The sequence below is a fragment of the Astyanax mexicanus genome, chromosome 24 (assembly GCF_023375975.1).
Source record: "Astyanax mexicanus isolate ESR-SI-001 chromosome 24, AstMex3_surface, whole genome shotgun sequence".
In the NCBI taxonomy this organism is placed as follows: Eukaryota; Metazoa; Chordata; class Actinopteri; order Characiformes; family Acestrorhamphidae; genus Astyanax; species Astyanax mexicanus.
In genome coordinates, this window is record NC_064431.1 from 14,201,174 (window position 1) to 14,217,856 (window position 16,683).

Sequence of the window (16,683 nt, forward strand, 5' to 3'; positions counted from 1 at the left end):
TTGGCTATTATCAGATTGTTCCTTTCAGTAGAAACACTTAGAGCTGCTCTGCCTGCTGGTTCATCAATTACACAGCCCGGGGACAGTGGAACCCTGTCAGTCTGTTTAATGCTATTCTCCTGGGTGCTGCAGATAGAGTACGGCACCACTGGGACTTAAATGTGGGTCTCAGCAGTCGAGCTGTGCCCTTTAGAAGCAGAGCCTCTGAACACACTTTACTGAATGATGCTGTGCTGCTTTACTGGAGGAGGCTTTCCAAAAAGCGAGTGAAGCTGCAGGATCTGCACTAAAAACACCTGCCACGGTTTGGCATGTTGCCAGAAGCCATGCACATATCCGGCCTAAAAATATAGGTGCTTCAAATGGCTCTTTGCACTGGAGGGAACCATGCTGGTAATAGAGATGTTAATACGAGTGTGAAGAATCTGTAAATTGTTTTTTTGCGCCTATATTAACTATACCTCTATTACAACAATATATAGTTTTTGCGTTACACTGCCTGGCCAAAAAAAGCAACACCAAAAAAAAAAGGTCACACTCACCATAGGCTTCTGCAAAGTCACAAGATTTATTAGCAACAATCTAGCAACCACTTAGCAACACCATAGCAACCACCAAATATACCATAGCAACACCATAGCAACTGCCTAGCAACCATAAGCTACACCTTAGCAACCAGCTAGCAACCACCCTGGATACCATAGCAACACCTTAGCAACCACCTAGCAATACCTTAGAAACCACCTAGCAACACCTTAGCAACCACCCTGGATACCATAGCAACACCTCAGCAACCATCTAGCAACCACTTAGCAACCACCTAGCAACACCTTAACAACCACCTAGCAACCACTTAACAACACCATAGCAACCACCCCAGATACCATAGCAACACTTTAGCAACCACCTAGCAACACCATAGCAACCACCCTGGATACCATAGCAACACCTTAGCAACCACCTAGCAACACCTTAGCAACCACCTAGCAACATCTTAGCAACCACTCAGCAACACCGTAGCAACCACCCCAGATACCATAGCAACACCTTAGCAACCACTTAGCAGCCCCTTAGCAACACCATAGCAACCACCACAGACACTATAGCAACGATTTATCAACCACCTAGCAACCAATAAGCAACACCATAGCAACCACCCTGGATACCATAGCAACACCGTAGCAACCGCCTAGCAACCATAAGCAAAACCTTAGCAACCAGCTAGCAACCACCCTGGATACCATAGCAACACCTTAGCAACCACCTAGCAACACCATAGCAACCTCCCTGGATACCATAGCAACACCTTAGCAACCACCTAGCAGCACCTTAGCAACCACCCTGGATACCATAGCAACACCTCAGCAACCACCTAGCAACCACTTAACAACACCATAGCAACCACCCCAGATACCATAGCAACACCTTAGCAACCACCTAGCAACACCATAGCAACCACCTAGCAACACCTTAGCAACCACCTAGCAACCACTTAGCAACATCTTAACAACCACTCAGCAACACCTTAGCAACACTGTAGCAACCACCCCAGATACCATAGCAACACCTTAGCAACCACTTAGCAGCCCCTTAGCAACACCATAGCAACCACCACAGACACTATAGCAACGCTTTACCAACCACCTAGCAACCAATAAGCAATACCATAGCAACCACCCTGGATACCATAGCAACACCTTAGCAACCACCTAGCAACCACTTAGCAACACCAGAGCAACCACCCCAAATCCAATAGCAACACCTTAGCAACACCAGAGCAACCATCCCAAATCCAATAGCAACACCTTAGCAACCACCTAGCAACACCGTAGAAACCACCCCAGATACCATAGCAACACCCTAGCAACCGCCTAGCAACACCTTAGCGACCACTTAGCAACACCATAGAAACCACCCTGGATACCATATCAACACCTTAGCAACCACCTAGCAACACCTTAGCAACCACCCTGGATACCATAGCAACACCTCAGCAACCACCTAGCAACACCTTAACAACCACCTAGCAACCACTTAACAACACCATAGCAACCACCCCAGATACCATAGCAACACCTTAGCAACCACCCTGGATACCATAGCAACACCTCAGCAACCACCTAGCAACACCTTAACCACCTACCAACCACTTAACAACACCATAGCAACCACCCCAGATACCATAGCAACACCTTAGCAACCACCTAGCAACACCATAGCAACCACCTAGCAACCACTTAGCAACATCTTAGCAACCACTCAGCAACACCGTAGCAACCACCCCAGATACCATAGCAACACCTTAGCAACCACTTAGCAGCCCCTTAGCAACACCATAGCAACCACCACAGACACTATAGCAACACTTTACCAACCACCTAGCAACCAATAAGCAATACCATAGCAACCACCCTGGATACCATAGCAACACCTTAGCAACCACCTAGCAACCACTTAGCAACACCAGAGCAACCACCCCAGATCCAATAGCAACACCTTAGCAACCAAGTACTTCTACAAACATTAGTGAAAGAATGGATCACTCTCAGTAGCTCCTGTGTAGTACTGTGATAGGATGCAGCACCTGTGCAGCAAGTCCAGTCATGAAATTTCCTAATTATTAAATATTCCACAGTCAGCTGTCAGTGATATTATAAAACTGAAGACAAAAGCAACTCTCTTTGTCAGTGTAAAATAACAGAGTGGGGTCAGCTTTTTGCAGTCAATCACTACAGACCTCCAAACCTCATGTAACTTCAATTAGCTCAAGAACAGTAGAGTATAAGTGAACTTCATGGAATAGGTTTTTATCGTCAATCTGCTGCATCCAAGCCTTACAAACCAAGTCAGGTGATTGTATGTTTATACAATGTAGAGTATAATCCTGTTTACGTTTGCAATACACTATCTATAAGTGGCGTCAAAATATCAATATTTGTATTGAAACAGGGGCTCTAAATTTACTATAATTTATGTTGAATTTGAAATATTAAAGTTATCGCTTCATTGCTTCACATGGTGGCGCTATGAATGAATTAATTATGAAGTAAGGTCTGATAGTGGGTGAAGATGGATGGGAAGTTTCATTTCTGAAGTTCTGAGTGCACGTATTTAACATTTTTCCATCCACTGTGTCACATGTGCACTGGTAATACTTCATTGAGGTCAGTGGTAATGATCATACCACTGAGACCAGCGGTGTCTGGCTAGAATTGTCCATGCAACCAGACAAGTGACTCTGGCAAAAAAAAAAAAAAAAAACAGATTCCACATCCACATTATTCAATGCAGGAGACTCCACACTCATACAATCCACAGGTCAGTGCAGCATTTATTAGCTTTCATGAGACATGCCAAAAGTCATGGGATGGGATACTAGAGAATGCTCCATGATATGTGTGTCAGTGTATGTTCATAGTACAGTGCTGTGCAAGGAAGAAAGAAATGATGGGTTGAGTTCATGATCTAGTAGGTGGTTGTTCCATAAACCCTAACAATAAATATAAAAGCAAATGTGTTTTACTGTATTTGTTTAATTTGCATCCAGTGTTATTTGCTGCTGTCCCAGACAAACATTAACCAAGACCAGTGTCAGACTTAAAAAAAAAAAAAAAAGGGTTTTTCTTTCAAAGGACAATTTACATTCAAAATACTGTGTTGTCCAGGACTAAACTTAATCCCTGACCTAGAAAATTGGTCCACAGTGTTTTGCAGAAATAACATATTTCAACTTTTTCATACTTTGGTTCCAGCCTTGTAGATGTAATATTCATCAGGATAAGAGTTCCCCAGGAAATGCCCCACACTTCCTTGGTTTAACTGCAACATCTCTATAGGCAAATGTGTTACAGGATACCACACAGAAACTTGGAACCACTGAATTTCTTTATTAGATCGGGTGCCTATAAACCTTTGGACTACTGCACTATATACACACGCTACAGTCACATAACAGAATGTACATGTCAAATTAAAGAACTTTTTCTACTTTCCATTATATTTTCTATTTTCCATTACATTTCTAATAGAGATTAACTGAATATTTGGCAACCGGAATATTGTGCTTCCATGGATTGTCTGCTGGGATGGTAAAAATGTATAGTGTTTAATTGACAGGCTATGTAATTTATGCAAAAGGTAAAAAAGTTGTGCATTGAAACGACATAACGAATGAATTAAATAACTTACAATAGCAATAAAAAGCTGATTTATTACAAAAAGTAATGTGTTATGTTTATTATTTGGAATGGCTCATATATTGAAAAACAAAATAATATTTTTTCTTTAAACCTGAAGGTATAGCAAATTTTCTTTTGTTAAAAGACTAAAAAATGGACAATGAAGTTTGACCCAATTTTCTATTTTTGAATTTAGACTCAAACAGTCATAAAACTAAATTGATAAATGTTATGCTGACCTCACACTTTTTAATGGGTCTCTACAAACTTTTGGAAACTCAGATCCACTCAGGGGCAAAAAGCTATTAAGCATAGACCATTTTTTTAAAATCTTCATTTAAAATCTTCATGCAGTGCAGGAATCATGTAAAACCTGCAGCAGGGTGATGATCCGTGCAACATTTATCGGTTAAATTTTATTACCAGGCTAAATTTAATTTAAGTTTTTTTTGTTTAGTATAGTAAAGAAGTTATTAAAGAAATTACATTCTATTTTTTTCCCAGTTCTTACATTTTTATTTTAGTCTTTCACAGACAGAATTTAATGGGAAAATTGTCTAGATTTTTATCTTTTCTTTTGCATCTTGAAAAGAAAACCTTATGGTATGAATCAAATTTACTTCTGTAACAAAAATTAACAAAAGGAAAAGTCTGAAAATTTTTTTCCATTAAATTCCTAAAATAGTGTTGTTCACTATACTAAATGGAAAAAATAATAATAATGGTACCCAATTTTATATTTTTTAAATTAGCATCAAACTGAACTGATAATTGTTATGCTGACTTCACTCATTATAATGGGTCTCTACAAACATTTGGACAATCAGATCCACTCAGGGCAGAAAGAGATTTAGATATTCCTAGAGAATATTTTTGGGAAAATCTTTACAGAACTCTAAATTCTGTGTAGGTCATGACATGGCATAAACCCTGTCTGGAAATCTTCCTCCTTTAGTGTACACTACAGTAAATTACTGCCCCTGTACAGTAAATAACCCCAGTGTAGGATAGCAGGAGGATCTGCAGTGATGTGCAGGAATCCTGTAAAACCTGCAGCAGGGTGAGGCTGAACCCAGTCTAGGCTAGTCTCTCCAACAGTCTAGTTTCCTTTGGGACGCAGCTACTTACCCTAAATAACTAACTAACTAGATGCACCTGGCTGGGCTTCATAACACTGATTTTTTTTTATGACGCTAAGCTTCTGATTCTGGAGAAAAACCATCAGATTTTAATCAGTTTGATCTCAGAATGAAAAGGAGCGGCGCTTATCGACTCCTCTCTGTGTTTTCCTGTCTTCTCGTCTTCGTTTTTCTGTTATTATTCTGGTTCTTCGTGTTTTATTCTATGGTTTTGGCTCCCTGAAACTGAAAGTACGCTTCTGCAGGCTGGAGGAGGAGGCGTCCGGTTAGCTCATTAGCTAGCTTGTTAGCATGCTAGCCTGCTTGCTTGCTAGATAACACGGCTGCAGTTTGATTTTTAAAGCGAGTTAAGTTAGCCTAGCTTAGCATAGCTTGGATTTTTACTGTTAAAGCTCTAGCTACGGGTCTGTTTCTCTGTTTGAGTCTGTTCCGTTACCCAGCCTTTTTAGCAGTGTGATAGCTAAGATAACTAGCTAAGAATACTTGTAAGCTTTAATGTTTGGGCAATTTAAAAGTTTGCCAGTTAGCTAACTAGCTTAGCTAGCTTGCTAACGTTAGCCCCCACTATATCTATATTCACCTAACCAAGGCTGGCTAGCTAGTTAGCTTAGCTAGCTAGCTAATTAATACTGTTTGGAGGAATTTGACGGATTTCCGCTGCGTTTACACATGCTTATATCGTTTTAAAGCAATATAGGCTCTTATTCGTGAATAAAGCCGGCGAATTTGCAATAAATAAATATAATTAGCTAACTACTATATTAATAGCTCGTTAGCCAGGTCAGCTAAGATACATAAGCTAGCTTAGCGAAGTTCTAGCCTTACAGTTCAGCTGCGCCTGCGCAGTGAGTGCCGACCCCAGTCATATGACCTAAACAAGGAAGAGCCTCTGTGTGGTGAGTGTCTGCTGCATGTACTCGTTTATTGCTTTTTTATTACCTTTCTGTTCAATATTTTGGTGATTTAAATTAGCTGCACGCAGACCTTAATCCATTGCTAAGCTTATCTGCTGGGTTTCATGACTCTCTGAGTCTGAGCAGAAGCATTAACACCATGAGCATGCTGTTATGTAGCAGTTTGACTGGTGAATTTACAGTGAATCTCTGAAAAGCTGCAGTTCCACACTCACACTGCTTATTTACTTTGTTTGGAAATGTTTTAGAATATTCTGTGGTTCACAGGGCACAAAGCTAAGCTTAGCTAGAGTACTATATAAACATAAAGCCCCTTAGCATTGGGTTATGGGCTTTCTGGAGTGATGATGGAGCTCAATTAAATAAGTTTTGGATGAGCTGCAGCACCTGATAGCAGCATTGGTTATTGCTTGACTGATTGCCAAAAATACTGTATTTAACTTAGATTTAGTTATAGACTAGTGATTGTGTGAGTTAGTGCTGACTCTGTTGGTGAATCGGGTACTCTGCCTTTTCACTTTCATCTGTTACAGACAGCTAATAATAATAATAATTTCAGTTCAGGTTTGTTATCTAGTGTATACACAGCTATTAGAAAATAAGAGAGCTCTTCAGTTTCTGAATCAGTTTCTCTAATTTTGCTATTTATAGGTATATGTTTGAGTGAAATGAATATTGTTGTTTTATTCTATAAATTACAGACAACATTTCTCCCTAATTCCAAATAAAAATATTGTCATTTAGAGCATTTGTTCGCAGAAAATAAAAAATGGCTAAAATAACAAAAAAGAAGATGCAGAGCTTTCAGACCCAAAATAATGCAAAGAAAACAAATTCATATTCATAAAGTTTTAAGAGATCAGAAATCAATATTTGGTGGAATAACCCTGGTTTTTAATAACAGTTTTCATGCATCTTGGCATGTTCTCCTCCACTTGTCCACCAGACCTACCAGATTCCTGCATCCAGCATAATATGAAACTTCAGTGGTCGTAAAGCAGAGTTATCCATGGAAGGGTTGGTGTGTCCATTTTGCTTGGGGCCCACAAATGCTTTGAAATGGCCCTGATATTTTGGCACATCGACAAATATTAAAGCTGAATATGATCTCTTGTTTAATTCTTTATCAGCTGTTATGTAAGAACTAAAAAACACATCTGCTATATCTGCTATGTGGTTGCTATATCAGTGGTTACTTTTTTATATTTTTTTCCCTGACACTACAAGCTTTTTAATTTCCTCTAGAGTCATTGGTATACAAGGACTTTATGAGCTGTTTTGTACATTTGAGGGGACATTTACATTGTTTGTACCTGTACAGCTGTATCTGTGCATCCTCTGGTAATGTACACTGTCTTTTTAAATACTTCTTTCTTCCATTACTCAGTGTTTCTCAGGAAGACCCGACTTTGATGTTCAGATGGCAGCTGAGTCGGCCCCTCCAAAACTGCAGTTTGCACCATTCTCCAGTGCGCTGGAGGCCGGCTTCTGGCACCAGCTCACCCAGAAGAAGCTAAATGACTACCGTCTAGATGAAAGTCCAAAAAACATCAAGGGTTATTATTATAATGGTGAGTAAATGTGTATTTTATATCACGCGTATAAAACAATTATATATTTTTGAAAACAGCTTCATTATTTTATTGATGGACCAAGTTGTCAAAAATAAAGTATAACTTTGTTTGTGATCAGAATGTATTTGCATCCTAATGCAAAGGTCATCATGCAAGCTTTGTGATTGTATTGGTGTCTACGTGTGTAAATGCAACACAGCCTGTTTGGCTACATTCATAGTCTACCTATATGTGTTTACACACTATACCCATAACTTGCAATTCTGTTTCTTCATGACTCTTCAGTTTAAGCAGTCATTTTAGCAATCTGCTTATGGTATTAAATGTAGATTTACAATAAAAAAAAAGAACAGCAATAGACTGCATGTTGACATTTAACCCTTATTTTTTTCTTATTTTGACAGAAGAAGGAATAGTTAATCTGATAAAACAAATCAGATGTAGAGTATTAACCATGGTGCGTTTTGGGAAGTTGTCTTGTTGCATGACCCAGCTAAAAACTTTTCTGACGGAGAGCAAGATTAATTTAGTGAAATGAATCATAGTTTCCTCCCTGATAGCAAAGCTTCTAGGTCCTGATGCAATATTTTATTCTCAAGTCTTTACACTACCTTCACAATGTTTCACAGTTCCTAGGAGGACGTTGTATTAAAAATCGAGGTTTTGGCATGTTAAAACTGAGGCCATGATGGCCAAAAGCTTTATTTTCTATGTTTTCCTGATGTTTGGTCATTAACACTGACATAGCACAAGACAGGCTTGCAGTTCTTTGAATGATATTGGGAATCACTTTCTGGATGATTTCACTTCTTGATGTTAAAGAGACTTTGGAGGATATCCTGTCACAATAATTACATTACTGATCTATTTACACATTTACTAAATTAGTGCTTAAACTATTGCCAAAAGTATTCACTCACCCATCCAATAATTGATCTCAGGTTCTAATCACTTCCATGGCCCCACACCTCCAAACTTCATGTGGCCTTCACATCATTTAAAAAAAGAGTAGCGCATGAAGAGCATTATGAAATTGGTTTCTAGGGCTGGCCCGAATAGCGTTTTTTGAGCTCCGGATATTCGGCACTGATTCGAAGCGAATATTCGAATATTCGTTTTTAAAAAAAGAGGTAAAAAAAATAAATAAAAAAAAGCAAATCACGGCCCCTTTAATCCACTGAAAAATGTTCAATTTGCTCTGACCGACGAGACATATTCACCCCGGATTTTTGGTGTTTTTATCCCCCATATTTTTGTGTTTTCACCCCATATTTTTTCTGTGTTTTTAGCCCAGATTTCTTTGTGTTTTCATCCCGGAATTTCTGCTGCCCCACACGCGGCTTATCCGCTGCGTAAGCAGGCTAGGAGGCTGCTGCTGCACGGTTTCTCCGCTGCGCAAGCCAGCCCAGTAAATTGCTGTTTGTGTTTTCACACTTAGGCTATTTGCTTAAAAAAACAAACAAAAAAAAACATTTGTTCAGGAAGTATTTTATATTCTTAAACATTGTTAATTATATTAGAGGACAGTCATTGTAAACTGTACTTGGTCTATTTCGGTTAAAGGATTGTGCAGGGCATATTACTGATTTTGTATTTTTGCACTTGGGCTATAAGCTCAATATTAAATATTTCGTTTGTTTAGAAATTATTTTATATTTTTAAACCATGTTAAATTATATTAGAGTAGAGGAAAGTCATTGTTAATGACGTTATTGTACTTGGTCTATTTCGGTTTAAGCATTGTGCAGGGCATAGCCGTATTACTGATTTTGTATTTTTGCACTTGGGCTATAAGCTCAATATTAAATATTTCGTTTGCTTAGAAATTATTTTATATTTTTAAACCATTTTAAATTATATTAGATAAGAGGAAATTCGTTCAGACATCATTTTTGTAGGCCAGGCTTTTGTAACCGATTTAGCCCCTACTGTTGCCACATTACCCCTTACGTTTTATTATATAAATCAGTTTCGAAGAGCCTGCATTTTTTTTTATCATGTATAATAGAGGTCTTCGCGAGACTGATTTTTAAACCCACTCTTCCACGCTCCGCGTTTCTGTCTCGTTACCGCTCCGCAAAAAAATTGCTTCTTTTAATCCCGCGCCCGCCCGCCACATACACATTTCTGCCGCTCCCGCCCCACGTTCCTAATATAAATTAAATAAACTACATTTAATGCTTCAAATTTACTTATATATTTATTAAAACAGCAGCGCTGAATAGTGCGGTCCCGTTCCTTACCCCAGTCCAAACACCATCGGTGTGTGCGTGTGTGTGTCGGTCCATCCTGCGCGTTGAGAGTTTTCTTTAGGTTTTTTTTTTTTTTTTACAATTATTACAGTTTTCTTGCTCCCGCATCGTCTGGATTAAACTCCCGCTCCAGCCAATAACAGTTCAGTTCTGTCCCGCGCGCAAGATATTCTGACGGGACCCGCTAAAACAGAAGTGGTTAGAGTGAGGTGGAACTCTGGAAAGGAGAAAAAAAACGAATATCCGAATACCAAAATTAAAAACCGAATACCTACTACCTACCTATCCGAATACCCGAATATTCGGGTCCAGCCCTATTGGTTTCCAATGCTGACCAGCTCCATCCAAGCCTTATATCGCCAAATGAAAAGCAGCAGAGTGGATACTTTTGGCTATATTGTGTTTCTATTGGGATATGACGATAAATATCGTGGGGATGATAGAAAAGTGTCTATGTGCTACTTACCTTCTATCGTCCCTATCGTTTCTACAGTAATTTCATCAATTATTTATGCAAATATATAAAGTAGGTACGATGAAATGTATTGGCGTGGTCACTTTGCATAAACTCGGTTTATATAAGTGATAATAAAGTAATCTTCTCAAAAAAAGCTTCATAATGTGGTTTTGTGACATGACGCTGCTTTACGTTATTTGACGGACACTTTAAAAAATGTTGAGTTTATTTTGATAACTCAATTTAAATACCTGTATAATTTGAAAAAAAAAATTGCTACTGCATCTACCTCATCTGTTTTCATTTGTGCTGACCTGTTTATTAATCAGTATGCTAATGTGTTTAATGTAGCTAATGTATCGATTTTAAATTTAGCCTCTACTTGGTAAGACTTTTTTTTTTCGCACTATAAAGCGCACCGGATTATAAGGCACTAGGGGTGGGCGATATGGCTTTAAAATAATATCGCGATATTTCATGTTTTTTTCACGATAACGATACTTTCAGCAATATGACAATTATTATTTAAATTATTTTTAAAAAAAATTATTGAATACAATATGATATGGCTAACTGAGATATTAAAAAAAAAAAAGATCAGATTTGTAACAGAAGTCAATGATCCAGAGTGTCATGATACTAATAATAATGCACTGCAAATATCTCCATATATCCAGAATTAAAGTAAAATAAATGATACTGGACAGATACAAACTATGTATAATGGGTAATTAGAACAGTGTGAATTTTTCTTTTGCTAAAAAGGGCCAAAAAGTAGCACCCTAATGTGATAATTAGGGGTGGGTAATATGGCACGATATTCAAAATTTTTGGCGATATTATCACGTACGATACGATATGGCACACCCCTATAAGGCACACCATCAATGAACGTCTATTTTCATACATAAGGTGCGTCTCATTATAAGGCGCATTTTAAGAGACTATATAAGGAACTTCTAATTCAGCAGGTTTCACCGCTGGGTGGTGGTAAGGGGTAGCTAACTGAGTCACGTAAGGCGAAGCTAAGTAAACAAAACTGAATTAAAAAAGACTTCTTCTTTTAAAGTTAATTGAGCACTGGATGTTAATCTACACAGATTTCTCTCCTGGAAACTGTTTTTTTTTTTGGGTGAGGAAAGCGCTTCCGTCTATTTACAGTAAGCATAGATTCACAAATTTCTCCACCACTAAGCTGGGCTTTAGCATTAGTGACTAACCATTCCAGCAGTGCCAGCTAGGGCTATAGGCTGAAAACCCTCCCCCTGAACAGGACAATAGCGACCGCAGTTAGCGGGTAATGCTAATGCTACTCCAGCAGTGCTAGCCGGAGTTAGCAGCAGGCTACAGGCCGATACTACTCACCTCTGAACGGCGAAAGAGCTAGCGCTTAGCTACTTCAGCCCCGGTGCTGGAGAACTAAACTGAAACTCCTGTATAACACTGCACTTCAGCAGAGTGACTTTACTGCACCTTACAACCTTATAAATTCATACACAAGGTTTAAAAGGCACACTGACTGAATTTTTGGGAAAATAAAAGGATTTGAAGTCTGGCTTATAGTGCAAAAACTACTATACACTAAAACAACAAAGTAAACAACAAAGCACTTTTTAAGTTGCTCTGGATTAAGGCATCTGCTAAATCACTTAAATATAAATGTTTAAATATGCTTAGTAATTAAACAGTCATTGCTCACTATTATGGCTTATTAAACTGCCTTATTATGTTATATTACCAAATCAGTGCCATAATTTAGTCTTAAATTCACAATAATATAATTTATTGCAATTCTATCTGAATCTTACACCGTATCATCGAAAAAAAGTTAGCGTTCCAGACAGATTATTGAGTGTGCTGTGACTTAACTGCATGATGATCTGATGGATGAAGCTAAACAGGGCCATAGTTCTTGGCAGTGCAGTTCTAATGCCATAAGAACAGATTTTTTGGCTTTAATATTAGAGGAATAATGATGTAGTCAGGAGAGATTTAGCTTTTAATATAAATCATGGACTGTTTTGGATCATTAAAGCATGTTTGTTTTGGGGGATTTGAAACACACATTTCTCCTTTACTGTCAGATACACCAGCAGGGTAGATGTCCTACCTGTTCTGTGCGTGCTCTGTTTTTCCGTTTTCCTGTTTTTGTGCTTCAATCACTTATTATCTCCTTGGCCCCACGGGGGACACTCCATCAAATACAGCCGCAGAGGCAGAATGTGTGATGAGACAGTGATAAATGAGTTGCTCCATCAGAAAGAGTCGTCCCACCTGACGAGGAAATGAGCCTGTCAGGACTAAAAGTGATGCACGTCTTTTTTTTTCTTTTTCCCTGAAATCAGGTGACCCGTCTGGCCTGCCGACTCGCCTGACCCTGGAGTTCAGCGCGTTTGATACGTGAGTTATTGCACATGTCTGATTTGAGTGGTGCATCAAAGTCATTTTGAAGAAGTGGGCAAATGATGCAAATGTTATGAGTATCGGGACTGAAAGTAACAGGAATGAGTTTTTAGCATAGAATTAGCAAAAACATAAAAAAGTAGCTAAATGGAGGTCACTAAGCATATTCTAGTGATTTTCCCAAAATGTGTATTTTAAAAATAAATAAATAAGATCTTAGAATTAATTCAGATAACAGGACAGAGTGTTGAGATTGACCTCTTCAGTTCTAGTTACAATAAGATTAAATATACAGAAAAACAAATAAGGGAACTTAATTCTGGTCTTACACCAGATGTAAGTTGATGTAACTTCCTGTTGTAGAGGTGACTTGTAGAATGTTTTAGATGGGGTAATGTTTTTATGGTAACAGGACTGAGTGAAACCCAGGGACACAACTAAAATGTGTATTTAAACTTAAAGATTATGGATTTATAATGAAAAATAAATATTTTTAAAGCATAGATAGGAAAGTTTATAGTTAGAGAGTGGGGACAGGTAACAAATATTTGTATATAATATATAATATAATATGTTTGTTGTGTGCACATTTATATGTGTAATTTCCTGGTGACAGAAATGGCCCATATAAGTGTAATATAAAGGTTACTAGGAACAATGAAGGAGTGAATACTGCATCTGTGTCTTTAAAGCAAGCCCTTGAGATGAGAACACGATGCAGACAAGCCTTGTCCTCCCAGAATAGCACAAGAATGGCTGCCAGGCACTTTACTGACGAGTCCAGGACTCTAGAGTGTGACCAGTGCGAGCCTGTCACAATTTCTCAATGGTGCGACTAAAAAAAATTCTCATGTTGCACCAGTGTTACCAGCCGTTCAACCAGGAAACATGCCTCCACAACTCTGAAAGTCTCCCTGTGATTCAACACCAGACACACACTAGGCCCATAGCGTGGTCTACACCAATCAGAGACCCCAATGTGATATAGTTTTTTTCTATATTTCAGTATCTCTCACAACCCACCAAGGGCCGCATTGAGCCGGTAACCACATGTCACACGCGATCTGACATTAATAACTGAAGACCAGAGTATCATACAGATTAAATACCTGTATCATATCATCATAACCTCAAAACTTGCTTTATCTAATCAGCACAGTGACTTCTGAAAACCTTCTGATACCAACAGAATTCATTAAGAAAATCGACAGCATTGACACCAGCAGTCTGTTAGCTAACCTAGCTAGCATTGGGCCAATAGCTGCATCCCATTGTTGTGAGGGTAATAATTAAAGACTCAAGGAAACTATATTCATAATCCTCAAATCATATTGAACTACAGGACTTACTATATAAACAGCATAAACACATCTTTCTGTTATTGAAAAACAGCAATTAATTCGGCTTGGAAATAGATAGATAGATAGATAGATAGATAGATAGATAGATAGATAGATAGATAGATAGATAGATAGATAGATAGATAGATAGATAGATAGATAGATAGATAGATAGATAGATAGATAGATAGATAGATAGATAGATAGATAGATAGATAGATAGATAGATAGATAGATAGATAGATAGATAGATACTTACTTACTGACTGACTGACTGACTGACTGACTGACTGACTGACTGACTGACTGACTGACTGACTGACTGACTGACTGACTTGACTGACTGACTGACTGACTGACTGACTGACTTACTGACTGACTGACTGACTGACTGACTGACTGACTTACTTACTTACTTACTTACTTACTTACTTACTTACTTACTTACTTACTTACTTACTTACTTACTTACTTACTTACTTACTTACTTACTTACTTTCTTTCTTTCTTTCTTTCTTTCTTCTTCTTTCTTTCTTCTTTCTTTCTTTCTTTCTTTCTTCTTTCTTTCTTTCTTTCTTTCTTTCTTCTTTCTTTCTTTCTTTCTTTCTTTCTTTCTTTCTTTCTTTCTTTCTTTCTTTCTTTCTTTCTTTCTTTCTTTCTTTCTTTCTTTCTTTCTTTCTTTCTTTCTTTCTTCTTCTTTCTTTCTTTCTTTCTTTTCTTTCTTTCTTTCTTTCTTTCTTTCTTTCTTTCTTTCTTTCTTTCTTTCTTTCTTTCTTTCTTCTTTCTTTCTTTCTTTCTTTCTTTCTTTCTTTCTTTCTTTCTTTCTTTCTTTCTTTCTTTTCTTTCTTTCTTTCTTTCTTTCTTTCTCTTTCTTTCTTTCTTCTTTCTTTCTTTCTTTCTTTCTTTCTTTCTTTTCTTTCTTTCTTTCTTTCTTTTCTTTCTTTCTTTCTTTCTTTCTTTCTTTCTTTCTTTCTTTCTTTCTTTCTTTCTTTCTTTCTTTCTTTCTTTCTTTTCTTTCTTTCTTTCTTTCTTTCTTTCTTTCTTTCTTTCTTTCTTTCTTTCTTTCTTTCTTTCTTTCTTTCTTTCTTTCTTTCTTTCTTTTCTTTCTTTCTTCTTTCTTTCTTTCTTTCTTTCTTTCTTTCTTTCTTTTCTTTCTTTCTTTCTTTCTTTCTTCTTCTTTCTTGATCCCCGGGGGGAAATTCTTGAATTTCTTGAAATACCGTTAGCATTGCCAGTTAGTCTTTAGCCAGTGCAGCTAATCTGCAATTGTAAGTTTCATAGTGTGAATCTTAGGTAAGATTGTATCCATAATCCACAATTCATATTAAACTACAGAACCTACTAGTATAACCAGCACAAATACGTTAACCTGTTATAAAAACTGTGCTAATTCAGCTCGAAAATACAGTTAGCATGACCAGTTATCCTCATTCACATCGGCAGTCTGTTAGCCTAGCTAGCATTGAGCTGTAAGCTACACCCTGGTGTTCTGAGTTCAGTAATTAAAGACTTGAGTAAACTAGCCGTAATCTTATTAAGTCAGCACAAAAAAATCTGTTATTAAAAACAGAAATGAATTCAGCTCAGAAATGTAGTTAGCATCACCAGTTAGCCTTTAGTTTCATATTGTGAGTTCTTGGGTCAGATTGTATACTTCTCTACCAAGAACAAGAAAGAACATACATTTTGTTTTGTGTCATATGTAAATTCTCTTAATATTTGCATCTTATTTTAAGCCTTTTATGTCGAGCTGGTATATTTTATTATCACAGAGCAACATATTTCAGCTATTAATGTAAAAAATGTTTTAGAGTGTAGTTACTCTATGACATATGTTTGAGTAGCCTAGAAGCTCTGGTGTGTGTGTGTGACTGTCTTCTATAGATGTCTACTACAGGAGGTAGGTGACTGCAATGGAGGATAGTTCATAAGACGTTGAGGCATGAAATGTTCACTTTAAAGCCCTTAAAACAAATAATGCACTTTTCATTCATTTATCTTAATATGTTTGAAGTGTAAATTTTAGCTCAGTAAGGCACATTAAGCAGCAACACCTTTTCAGTAAGTTACCTTTATTACAAAATTGTGCTTCAAATAAAGAACTTTTAGGTTCAATGCAATGCAGTTGAAATGTGGGTGCCCCCAACTTTTGTGCTGTTGCCCCAAGGAACACCAGTTCAAGCTGTGCAAAAAGTTATTCTATAGCCCTGGAATCCCACTTTTATCTTGTTTGTCATGATGAGGGGTTCAATTTTGTAAAATGCCAGATCACCTTTGGTCTTCATTAAAGGTACTTTAACAGTGCAGTGTTATGTTAATGAGGTCCTCAAACCATTTGCCCACGTTGGGTGGCACAGTGGCTTAGTGTTTAGCACGTTTTGCCTCCCAACACTGGGGTCTTGTCTGGGTGGATTTCAATGTTCTCC

General features: G+C 37.7%; 1 protein-coding gene across 4 annotated transcripts in view; it reads left to right on the top strand.

The window, feature by feature from the left end:
- The first annotated feature begins 5,218 nt into the window (after positions 1-5,218).
- atg7 (ATG7 autophagy related 7 homolog (S. cerevisiae)) overlaps positions 5,219-16,683 on the top strand; it is a 157,206-nt gene continuing 145,741 nt past the window's right edge. For 2 of the 4 annotated variants that reach the window (XM_049471600.1, XM_049471602.1), the window contains exons 1-3: positions 5,219-6,213; positions 7,619-7,802; positions 12,860-12,914. In XM_049471600.1, coding sequence (XP_049327557.1) covers positions 7,652-7,802; positions 12,860-12,914 — 206 coding nt within the window. In that variant the 5' untranslated portion in view covers positions 5,219-6,213; positions 7,619-7,651. Of the gene's footprint in view, positions 6,214-6,379; positions 6,402-7,618; positions 7,803-12,859; positions 12,915-16,683 lie in introns of those variants that run through there. The other 2 variants (XM_007248300.4, XM_049471601.1) reach the window with 2 other exon arrangements.